Consider the following 13161-nt stretch of genomic DNA (forward strand, 5'->3'; position numbering starts at 1 on the left):
AGCTGTTCCCTAGCCACTATGTTTATAGAATTTTGTTATTCAGAATAAGTGGCAAATATTATTAATCTTGCCTTTTTTTTTGTTAAAAATATAAATTAAAGTTCCATCTTATGTTTTTGTTATTTATATTCATAGTTTCTCTTTTGTATAACAAGCACTATACAATATCTGTATCTTACATTTTTGAAATCAGTTGCTTTTAAACACCTTTTTAACATAATATTTATCTCCATAGAGAAATTATCACAAAATCCCATATTATCGAAAAATAAATAAATTTAATGAGCGTTTAATGCAATGACTAGTTTTCTACTTTTATGAATACTGTATGCAGGAAAACACAGTATGCCATGCCATTTCACATGTGCAAAGGAAAACATGGCAAAACAAAAATTTCTAATAATTTTATTCTTACCGGACATGATCCCCCTACCCCAAAGAACAAAAAAACAAGGAAAAGAAGAGAGCTAAAAGAAAATCCAATTTCCCAAATTATAATTTTAGTTGAAACTTGTATTCTCACCATCATCTTCAACCTCGAAGAGTTTGTGCAGCCAGCTGCCCCTGTGCTGTGTCCTCCACTCCACTCTGTAATTCAGCACAGGAACCCCTCCAGTCGACTCAGGCTCCTCAAACTGGATCTGTGCTGTGGTGGGGAAGGGTCTCACCTCACTGATGGATGGTGCTGATGGCACATCTGGTAAAGGGAGGCAATGTAGTGTCATTACACCAAAACCTGATATCTTGCAGCATACTGTCAGTTTTACAATAAGCTCATGCTCTTAATGGCTCCAAATGACTTTTAAAACATGGTTTTGTCTGAGTAAGAAATCAAATATGACAGTAAAACCATTTCTCTTGCGTTGAGTATTGCATTATTTAAGAAAAAATCTAGGTGGGAAAACATTTAAATGCTGCTCTAAAAACTGATTGAAGTAACTGATCCAACATCTGCCTTTAATAACTGCACGAAGAAAATAAGAACATTTTCACATAAGTATCCTTAATATTTAGTGCTGAAGAAAATGGGAAGACCACGTGGAAAGACCGACAGCTGGTCAGAACAACCTCATTTTGGTTCTGACACCACTACTCTCTCACTCTCTGTATTACTAGTGGCAAAATACGTGCACACTGATGTGAACACATTTGTGGATTGAATCATTTTTAATTTATTTGAGATCGTGGCACGATGCTTCTGCTCTTGCTTCCATTTAGCTAATGACTATATACTGATTGTAATATACAGTCAGTCTGTCAGTAAGCTGGAGTCACAGAGGTTAAACTGTTTACACACAGTGAAACTGAATGTGTGCAATGATATGTACTATTGTACATTTCTGCATTGCATGAAATAAAAAGCTCAGATCTACTGCATTTCATAAACAACCAGAGGGAAGTAAAGTTAAACTGTCTTATGTTGCCTGCATTTGTTTTTTTCAGTCTCACTTCATCATCTATTTAAGCAAACAGCAGTGTGTGTAATCTCATATTGTTTGGGTCCATTTTGTTTTGAATATGGGTGAAAAATCTTTTCTTAAAGCCTGGGGCCATGACATACAGTAAAATTTACTTATACCAACAGAATGCCTTCAAAATTTGATCAGGCTGAAAAAACAGATGCAAACATAAATACACAATGAAAAAGGACTTAAATCACAGTATCATCACTGACCGGCCTGGATGAGCAGAAACTCCTTGGACTCTGTGCCCATCTCGTTGGAGGCAGTACAGTTATAGCTTCCAAAGTCATTTTCAGATTCTGGGGTTATCTAGAGGAGGAAAATAAAAAAGAAAGCGGCAAATATATGAAGGGCAGTGTACCAAAGCAGACGAACAAACCTATGTGTCAAATACTCTGAAGGTGACCTTTTTGTTTGTCCATTAGAGTAGCCTATTTTTATTTGCTGTGAGCTCTCCTCCTGCTGAATTATTCATCAGATAAGCTGAAAGAAAACCCTTCACTTGAAGTTTATGGCCATGAAATCTTGATGATATACACGGTGCACGTGTGTTTGAGTGCACTTTTATTTTCTAGAGAGTACATTGTGATCTCGTGTACCTGCAGGTAGCTGGCTGATGGAGTTCTGAAGATCTTGATGTTGGTGGTGTTCGAGTTGGGGAGCTGCAGTCCATCTCTGAGCCAAACAATGGATACATCGTTGGGATGAGCATTCACCTCACAGCTGATATTCACTGCGTTCCTTTCCCAGGTATACACAGCCACTGCACCTTGTATCTTAGGGGAATCTAGAAATGAAACATACAGTTGATGGAAAATTTCTGCCAAAGTATTTTTGATTTTGTGGTTTCGGTAGTTCCTGGAATTAGGACTGTGGAAACATTGAGTTATAGCTTCCATTCTGATCAGGAAATACTTTTTTCATCTATGTTGACTTGAAGTCACTTTTAATAGACTGTGAAAATGTTTTAGGCCTAAATGCTTCTGTTATGAAGGAAATACTTACAGCGAACCTCCAGGTGTGCTGGCTGATTATCCTCCCCAATGGCACTGCGTGCTGTGCAGAGATACTGCCCCGCGTCTGTGTACTTGACATACTTCAGAGTGAGGGAGGACACGCGGGCATCACTCCTCGTTACCACATTTCCATCCAGGCTCTAAATAGGAGCAGAAAATAGCTTCGTTTGAAAACAAAACAAACCATTTACCATTACCATTTATCAGTTATTTTTCGTAACCATATTGCACATTTACATCAACTAAGCACATTGAGAAGAGGGACATTTGACCTGGAAAAAAAAGCTTCATAAAATGTTCCTTTGATGAGCAGAGATATTACATTCATGAGGAAGGCACATTCTGCTCTGTGAAGACATGGAAACGTAAGGACACAGTTGACAGCACGGGGGAGCTTTTCAATAATTGATGACAGAAGGCACTAGAAACTGTGTGGAGTGTTTCAAACGAAGGCCTAACAATGAATATGCTGATGCACGAGACTAGACAGAGCATTACCTTATATGCCACACTTGCACTTTTACACTGAGGACATGTGACTGAGTGTCATTCTACACAATATTTTTAGTGAAATATATAAGTTGATTGCATCTAGTGTAAAATGCACTGTGAATACACGTAGCAAATGCCAAGTCTCATAGTTTAGGAATCATGGGAAAAAACAATAGACAGCTGGCTAATTAGATGAGTAAATGACCGTCGTCCTCACAAGATACCTGGTTTCATTAACTTGATATGCAGTTACAACATCCAATTAAAGTAGTTTTCTCACCTCCAGGGTTAGTAACGCTGTGTTTTTGCGATTATTGTTGTCTGCTGACACTCAGCTAATGGGGTGTTAAGTATCAGACAGACTGGAGATGTTTCTCCCTTTTAATCAAAAATTTCCCCACTGGACTATTCGAAATTATTCATCAGGCAAAAATAATTTTTCCTCACAAATGAGTTGGGTGAACCTCAAGTTATGGTTTATTTTGGCTGCTAATAGGACAGAAAATGGTGCTGCTGTGTAGTTGAAATCAGTAAATCTGTGTTAAGCCAATTCAAAAGTAAATTATTAGATATTACACATGTAAGTCTTTTTATACTCTACTTTTTCATAGAGTAATCCATGGTGTTTTTGAGAATTGCTCCCACAAGCCGCTGCATAACTGAAACTCTCTAAGCCTCGAATTTGGTTGCCTTGGTGGCTTTGATCCAAGACAGAGGCAAAGCAAGGCCTGGTTGCTTTTACACATACTGAATTAGGGCCCAGTCTGTGAAGCAATGTAAGAGAAACCCTCATTAGTTTGTATTCAAATTCAATAGACAAAGCATGTCTGGGGCATTCATTATGCATAGCGGGTAGCAAGACCAGGGAGACACTTACATAACACACTACCCTTTTATTCTGACCCCCGTGCAGAGAGTGTTCTCTCTTGACCCCTGTGGTAGTGCTTCTGACTCTTCCATCTGTGCAACATGTCACACAATGTACAACCATGAAGTCTCAGTCAGTGAGCCTCAAATTTGGCTCCTTTTTAACTTTGTGGTATTAAAATGGCAACAAAGCCACACAACTACACATGGCAATTTTTCAGGGAGCTGTAATTAATATCATTATCTACAGTACCAGAAGAAAATTACATGTTCACTGCAACGTTAAAGTACAATTCATTAATGTTTCATGACTGAATCTCATTATTAATGCATCTTGCACTAGAGTAGCCATCTATTGGAAATTGTTTTTGATGTTTTTGGCTCTGCTGCCTCTTACAAACGTAAATAAAACCTCTTTTTGTATCTGTGTGAAAACACAACATGAACTAGAAAAATAAGACTTTTAGACGTAAGCTCCTCTAATACATTGAACAAATTTCGTAGCTCACGAACCAGCTCAACATTGCACCACAAAACTGGGAATACTCTCATGTCTCACTATATCTTAACTGTCACCGTTAACATGTGTACCTTTTCCAGCAGCCCGTTAAGTCAACAATATCCTGCCTGAAAATTTGCAACAAACATGCTCAACATGCTCTTACTGCTACGTGCCCATACTTTCCGCTCTGTGGTATATAACGGGATGTCTTGCAGAAAGACAGACTGATCAATTAATATTGCAAGTGGACTGTAAGGCCATATTTTAATGTCAAAGTGAAAATCATCCCCTGATCCTTCAATGTAAAATAATGAACTCACAGCCTGAAAACTCAGATGTGCTGCATGTATGCAGTCAAAATGTAATTTGACTAAGTAAATATGGTTCATGCAAGAAAAAGGATGCCATTTAACAAAACAAAACAGGTTGATGAATGCACTATGCCTGTTCAGTTGCCAAATTTTAGTACAGTCTGCGTATCATAAATGTAAATTTCAAAAGTATGCATTTTACTGTCACTTAATAACTAAGAGTGTATTGGAAACCTACAGCTTCTTAAAGCTGATGCACCAGAAAGTTTTGTGTAGTCACATGTAAATCACACTTTTACACAAATCTAGTAATTACTGTCAGCCTGTGCCTCTTCGGGGAGGTTTTCCCTCACCTCCTGGAGTGAGTGATAAGATTTTTCTTTCCAAAGTTTGTTTAATCACAGGTGCCATTAATGAATGCTTATCAGCTGTCAATATTTACTGCCTGTTGGAAATAATTAAGAAGAAAAAAAATTCTCAAAAAGATCACAGAAAAGAGTAAAAGGAAAAGACTAATTCACTTTATGAGCAATGCTCCCAGTAATTTGGAAATAAAATAGCACTGCTACTTTTGGTTGTGTAACCAAATGGTCTAAAAATATATATGAATTTCTTTTCAAATGGTATGAAAGTATAAATAACAATGGCAACCCTAATGTAGGATCTTGCATCTGGGATGATGGATGACATACTTTGTGAGAGAAGAAATTTCTGTTAATCTAAAAGCCAGAAAATGAGTCTACCAGCTCTATCCTCCAGTATGCTGCACTCAGCACTAATATTGGAGCCAAAAAAGAGGTATTTCTCACCAATTTTCTCACATATGTAAAACACATATTCAGTAGTGAAAGAAGTTGGAGAGAGGCTTATGTGGGCAGCGCTTTCATTTCCAGTTTTCACTTTCTTTCAGGAAAAAAAAATGCCACTGATATTCTGGGCTGCAGCACGACAAGTTTTATTTTCTCTTTTGGGCAACTTTAGTCATCTTTGTCACAGATTTAGAACTACAGTAAACTGTTTTCTTATATCAAAAATACCTGCTGAAGTTATAAAAAAAATGACATTGATGGTAATCAGGCTGACAAACTGTATTTAACGTGTTAAGGTTTTCAATCCATAAAAGTCATTTTACAAATCATATTTGAACAGGCAGGTGTCTTGTATGAGCTGCAGCTAAGTTATAGGTCTGGAGAGAAAGAAAAAAAAAACAGGCTACAGTTTGTTAAGATTAGATAGAAAGCAAACACGTAAGACAAAGAGACATATTGGATTACCACATTTTGAGGGTTCATACTTTCCCTAACCCTTATTTGATCAAGATTCTGATCTGCATCCATCCTAAATTGAATTAGACTCTCCCGACATGAAAGATGGATAGGTGTAGGAAAAAGTCATGCATTTAGAATACCTTATGCTGTTCTGGTCGAGTCCATGATGCCTGTAGAGGACAGAGACAGAACAACAAACAGCCAAAGCAATTCTTAGAGAGTAATCCTTAGCCAGACAAAGCTGGGATTCTGCACAGTGCATACATTAAATAACCACAATTTATTTTCTGTGCACCCTTAGTATCTGAGCTTTCTGTCTGATTTTACAAAGGCTCCTCAGAGATAATAAGGGGTATGGCCTTAGCTTTATGTTACCAAGAAGCATATTGCATGACAGTAAGTTTTACTTTTTAAGGTAAATGTTTGGCCTGTTCTTTTTCTGTTCTGCTTCTCAGCCTAAAAGAAGTAGGTCCATTGGCTTCATGATAGTATATTTGCTTACAGATAAAATGGTTATTGGTTTATCAGAAGAAAGTGACTTCATTATATGTCAGCCTGTTAAATAAAAGTTCTACAGCAATTATCGACTCTCAATCCATTTTTTTTTTTTTTTGGCTTGAAGCAATGATGAGTGGATAAAAGTCAATAAAATAGAATTTACTCTCCCTGTTGTCTTTAGCGATGCATATAAAAAGCCCTTCCTGTTCCCTTAGAGGATCAAGTCATTGAACAACACTTGCTGGGTTTCTCAATAAACAATGGCAGTTTTAAAATAAGTAATTTGATTGCTGGTTTCCACTCTCTTGGAGACCTGGAAATAAATCTTCCTGCAGGTGGCCCATGTTAAGTTAGTAATTTTGCAGGGTATATTCTGTTTACTTTTTTCTCCATTGTTATACTTTGGTAGTACTCCATAAGATGGACAAAACTTGTAAGTGTAAAAACTTGTAAAAAAAAAAAAAAAAGCTTTGTGAGTGGATGTTTGTGAGTGAATGACACATTTGCTTTCAATTTTTTTCATTTTTGTATAATAGCAAGGATTCACTAACTGACCAAAACTGTATGATTTTAATATTAATTAATTAATATTAATTAATTATGCCAGTATTAGTTCAGATCTCGTGTGTCTTGTGTCATTTTAACTATAGTAAATCATATTCAGTATCAGTATATTATTTGTGAAAACACACAAAGCATATCTCAGTACATTTTTTTTCATGTTGAGAGCTACTTGGGGAGAAATAAATAAGAATTATTATCCATAGTGTCTCTGCTCATTAATTATCACATCTCCCACTCTACTGAATACAGTAAAAAACCCTTCCCAGTTTAAGTTAATGATAAACCAGTGACATGGTAAAGCCCAGCTCTACACTACAAAAAGCTTTTTGGAAAGCATGCTCTATGTATTTCATGATGCTGAGGAGGAATGTTAACCGTGATGATGAAATGTGATGGCCCAGATAGTGAAAAGGTACTGAAGCATAACAAGCGAAATGATAAACAGCTATTTCATCAGGTGCAACAGGAAGAACATGTTAAAAAAATGGAATCAATCTGCTGGAATAATTGTAGGTCAAAACAGTGAATCAAGCCCCTGTATTATCCTCTGATAATCAATGCTGGAGGCTTCTTACTAACACAACAAACATATGGCTTGTTTGAATTCAAGTGGTTTATATCACTGATATATCCAATTCACCTTTTAGAATGACAGCACAATGAGGACGGTAAACAGAGGAGACTAAAAAACTAATTGGAAAAAAGAAATACTGTATGAGTGTAATTTCACTACGTTTTTAACAGCAGTCTTAAGTCCTTTACTGTCGCAGCAACAGACAGGGAGCACTGTACGTCATTACAAACAGCAGTTGGCTGCATACCGCCAGCATGCTGGGAATGAGTGGTAGCCCAGTTAAAACAGGCAAACTAATGGTCTGTAACGTCACCACGCTCATCTGCAGTATTGCCACTACAGAAAGTGAGCTTGCAACTATAACTGTAATAACTGTGACAGGCCATTGTTTCAGACAAAAAGATGATGAACAGCAGCAGATGTCAACAAGCAAAACTATAGACACCGTAGAGCATTCGTGTCTCCTAGCCAAAGCGTAGGACAACATGGTGACGGTTCCTTACGGACTTATCATTTTTCCACCCCATTGTCATCTCATTCTATCGAGAATTTCCCTTGCTCTTTGTTCTGATATGAATTGTAATGTCAGCATGAAGAGGCCAATGCAGAGAGAGGAGACGCTAACACAAATAGACTAAATACATAAATGCACTGAACCCTGGCTGCGTTTTATTTACTGGGGAATGCCTGACTGAAACTAATGGGAATGCATATTGTCATCATCCTGTGTCATTAATTGCTGAGCCTTGGGGCCTGTGCCAGTGCATCATCGAAAAGGGATTCCGGTGGGGGGGGGTCGGGGGGGAACCCATACTTCACCCCACGAGCAGTGCTGCTTTAAATGAGCAGCCTTTTGTGTTTTGAGAAAACAATGGTCTCTGTTCTGGCATGCAATGATGGCAGCATGTCACGAAGCCCCGCCTACACTGATGCCATACAGCATTAATTACAAATTTTCTGTAAGCATCCCATTACAAATAAAATAACCATTAATTTCTCTTAATTTCTAATTGAAAATCTGGAAATTACATAGAGCAGGCCTTAGAAGCCGATTTGTGTCCTTAAATTTGAAATTTAGTTCCTTTTCAATTTTACAAGCACACAGATTGCAGACATAAAGTGCTATCACTAAGCGACTGCAAACTTTGTTCTGCTTTCAAGTTGTACATTAGTCTTATTTGACCATAACTTCTCCCTGTATTATTGAAATATTTTCAGATAATTACAGCTTAAAAATCCCAGCATCAAGCAGAATGTTTAATATGCATTCAAATAAGCAAAACATTCATTATGTAGATAATGTACAAAGCATGGATAAATACTTGATTTACATTTTCATTTCATAAAAAGACACACTTATCTAGTGCGATTCAGTGAATACATTCAAAGGACTGAAACGACCAGATACCACACATTACGTTGGTGAAAGTTTAAAAATAAAATTTAAACACTTAACTTTAATTGATGTACAAACAAAAACAAAACTATTCTCTGATAAGTACTAATTAGAATTTGAATTGTAACTATAAGCCAGCATACACCCACGAGTGTACAACCATTTTTTTTTTTTTTTTTTTTTACATACTTTTTTTTTATCCTTTTGTAGGCACAGTACAACAGCTTTTCTATTGTATGGTACAGTAATCTCCTTCAATCCTCACATTGTGCATTTTTTTTACACAGTTATCAGACAATGCCTTTGTCTTCTGACACTAAAGATTTTATTCAGTCCTCATGTTAACCCCTAAAATCCAGAACCACAACTAAATGGAAGCAATATATAAAAAAGGGGAATAGATTTTAATAATATAATATAAAATGTCTTTGTCTCTTACATGATTACTGAGTAGCATCTGAAAAAAATCTCTAAACTTTGTTTTTTCCACAGGGCACCTTTTATTAAACTGTAAACAACTGTTTGTTCAAGGCTATTTTCCGGCTTTTAAGAGCAAGGACATCTGAAACAGCATTAACGTTAGGAAGTTTTTATACTATTGAAAGACTTTTTAGTCCATCTCAAATACAAACTCTTAATTGATCCAGTGTATAACAGAGATACCATGATATTACTGCAGAAAAAAGATGAAGAAATTATTTTTTTTACCAAGATGTCAGTGTATATCTGTAAGGTTGCAATTCAGTGTCTTATACCGTTGGAGCAGAGCAGCATCTTTCTAAAACCAGGAATATTGCATCTAATCAGGCATTTATCACGCACCTCTGATGATCCTCTTCTCCTATGCAGAATTTCAGGCACAGCTATAAACTATTGACATTTGTTATCAAATGGAGTGCTATATATTAGGGTTTAGCCAGATAATCTGGCTGAAATGAGTATCCAGTACGGATATAGCAATTGTGATGAGTACAAGTACCATACGAGTCAATCTCTGCGCTCGAGCTGAAGGAAAAGCCTCCTCAGGGCGTCCTGTAATAGGACAGAGTGCAACGGGTCATACTCCGAAAGCCACGCCCACCGGAGGGGAAAACAATCGGAGGCACAATTTAAAAAGCACTGCCCGGTAGTGAGTTTAAATCATTATTTCAACATGCCAGATGATTATTTTAACACGCTAGCTGTACCAAAGAAAAAACGGTACAATGAAAACCTCACATATCTTTCTCCTTGTCCCTTCTGGTTGCCTTATTTTTTATTGAGAAATGATCAAACTGAGTGGCCGGAGGTGACAAACATCGATATTTACAACTACCTGATGGAGTCCCCGGTAAGATCATCATTTGACCTAATAGTGATAAAAAGTTAGGCTACATCCACACTACTACATCATCATTTTAAAATAGCTTTTTATAACCCAGACGTTTCAAATGGGCCCCACTTTATGGGGTTATGGGGAAAAAATCTAATTCGTAACAGAAATGGTGCTTGTGCGACAGGACAGGGCAGCATGCAGCCCATTTCTCATTCTGTGTTTCTTCACCGGGTCAGGTTTGTTTCCTGTCGGCTTGCTGTGATACAAATTAGGCTGTAAATAAAAAATATATTGAGGCTTACAATAAAAATAGAAATGTCTGATCAACCCATATCAATTTCAGGCTTAAAAATACAGCTTTTGTATAAACCACGCCCACTTCTGGTTTAGGTCCCACCCCTTACAAATATGAATATGGGTATAGATAATGTTGATGGTTGAACAGATGTGAATAGTGGTTTACTGGCTTATCCCTACTACATACTATCACAGGTTTCTACACAAATTACATAGCCAGAGCTCCTCAAACAAGAAAAAAACTTGCCAGCTAGTTGCAGCCCTTTATCAGTCTGCTTCTTGCCTACTCTCTGATCACATACAGTATTTCAATCCAGTGAAATTTCCAGTAAAGCTGTTCTCAATTAGACATATTTCTGTTTCTGCTCTCAGACAACAGAGCAAGTATGAAAAAGTGACTCATAACGTGACTTTAAGACAGCATGTAAACTTCCAGGCAATCTCTAAGATGCTGCTCTGTAGTTTTATAAACATCACATCATCTGATAAAACTGCCAAACATGCCAGTTAGCTGTCAGCTTTTTTATTTTGCTTGTGAAGGGATTGCTGGCAGAGTATCTTCCTTACTTTGTTTCTCTCATAGTACACCACCATCTTCTGGGATCCACAACCCAATTGTTCCTGTGATGAAATTGCTGCATAACATTTTTTACAAACTCAACATCTACTGTAACCATTCAAAATTAAAAGCCCTGTAGAGTTTCAGTGGACAGAACCTCTTTATTTATTTTTTTAACCAGTCTTTTATTGCTGTGCTGCAATTAATGTCTTGTCTCTCTGTTCCACTTGCTTCTGTTGTTTACATGCTGTTCAGATCTACTAGTTCCTTCTGCAGTGACTGATTATTTCAGTATCTCCTCCCACTCTCCTGCTCCCTCTTTCTCTGTGTAACAACTGATGTAAGCAGTTGTGACTTCTTCATTTTAATAATGGTACAAATGATAAAAATAGTTTATTTGCTGTTGTGGAGATGAGGCTCAGTGAATAGCCAGGGTGGCTGGGTGAGTAAGAGTCATAGTCCTAAGCTATATCAAGAAACTATTGAGCTATGTTGGCCCACTAATATAAACTGTGTCTATTCATCTAAAAAGCGCAACAACGAATAGGAGACTCTCACTCAAACCTTGTGATCTTGCTAAGACTGAAGAGCTGCGGTGCTCAGGAGCCAAAGACAAAGAAAGCCAAAACACATTCCAATAAACACCTAATGAATTCCATCTATTCATTATCACCACACATCTGAAACGGCACAGTACAGATCTGTACTGGTTTTCTGACCAATCCTGCCCTTAACATGCCTTTAAGATTGTACAGCAATTTAAGTGTAATGACAGCTGCACTTTTCTTTTTTCAATTAACCATGTCCACCCCAAATGAATGTTGTCTAACTTGTCACACCAATTCTAGATGAAATACTGTTGTTATAATGATTACAACATGACAGATAGACAGACATCAAATGATCAAACAGAACAGGACAATTAAATAATTAGCAGCCATTTCTCCTGCATTCCTTAAAGCCCCTGCATTGGAAATAATTTCCTCAGCTGATAATCAGAATGATAAGACTAGAATATGGACAATCTGTCTACTCTTAATTAACAGTGATTAAGTAAGGCTGCTAATCATTACTTTAAAGAAGAGATGCCACAGACCACGCAGCATACTACAGACTGAAGTGCAAAACACACTGCCACTGCAGCATGGCTGTGCGTCACATGACATGTACCGCGTGACATGTCATGGTGCATCATGTCAGTGACTACACAATGTAGAAAAAGGGTGGGTCCTGTAATCTGTAGTTTCCTGGGTTTCATTACTTTTTTTTTTTTTATTGATAAGAACAAGTCTGCAGCTCTCACCTGCAGAGTTAATCTTAACAGGCAGAGCGGAGCAATGTCTTTTGTAACATTTCATGGTGAAACTGTGGGATGTAGAGCTCTTCGTCTTCTGCTCTGATGAGTTCCCTCATCCTTTGTGACAGCTTTATGAAGCTGGGAAGCTGGGGTGTCACTGACAGAAGAGGATGTTGAGCTACAACAATTGAGAGAGGAGTTTTGCAAAAAAAAAAAAAAAAAGACACTAGATAATAAGAATGAGATATAAACTCTAACTGGGTCTCTGTGTGCACTGAGTGTCCCCCTCAAAAAAAATGGCCTGTTTTTTAGATGCTATATGGTGGTAGCATGTTTTGCACTTTTGAAGCTCCACTCAAAATCTACTTTTGAATATCTAACATTCAACCCTATGGTTTTGATGGCAGGCTGTTTTTTTTACTCCTATATGTCACAGAGCATTCTACCTGCAGTTTTGAATTCATGTCAGTAAAGCCACTTTTCCACCAGCTGTGTTTATGATCAGTATCTCTCAAACACTATTTAGTCTGCAGGCTTTGGCTGTTGGATACTCAAAAGATAAGTTTGAGGCAGAGCTCTTTTTTTACTCAAATTTTCAGGCGACATCAACATTAATGTTAGACAACAGAATTATGGCGATGGTAGACAGACATAGCTGGGCTTGAATCCAGGCCATCTCATGCTGTGATGGAAAGTTTGAAATGATGAGGCAACAGCGACACAGAAATGGTGTTTTCCTATC

The 13161-nt window shown here is 37.4% G+C and overlaps 1 protein-coding gene across 3 annotated transcripts in view; it reads right to left on the reverse strand.

Annotated features, from left to right (window-relative positions):
- The window catches only part of ncam1b (neural cell adhesion molecule 1b), a 69214-nt gene that overhangs the window by 14940 nt on the left and 41113 nt on the right, over window positions 1–13161 (reverse strand). For 2 of the 3 annotated variants that reach the window (XM_029516844.1, XM_029516846.1), the window contains exons 9-12: window positions 2469–2619; window positions 2063–2250; window positions 1676–1772; window positions 524–697 (exon numbers count right to left, since the gene is read on the reverse strand). In XM_029516844.1, the coding sequence (XP_029372704.1) occupies window positions 524–697; window positions 1676–1772; window positions 2063–2250; window positions 2469–2619 (610 nt within the window). Of the gene's footprint in view, window positions 1–523; window positions 698–1675; window positions 1773–2062; window positions 2251–2468; window positions 2620–6059; window positions 6090–13161 lie in introns of all 3 variants that reach the window. The other variant, XM_029516845.1, reaches the window with a different exon arrangement.

This window comes from Echeneis naucrates, chromosome 13 (genome assembly GCF_900963305.1).
Source record: "Echeneis naucrates chromosome 13, fEcheNa1.1, whole genome shotgun sequence".
NCBI classification, from domain to species: Eukaryota; Metazoa; Chordata; class Actinopteri; order Carangiformes; family Echeneidae; genus Echeneis; species Echeneis naucrates.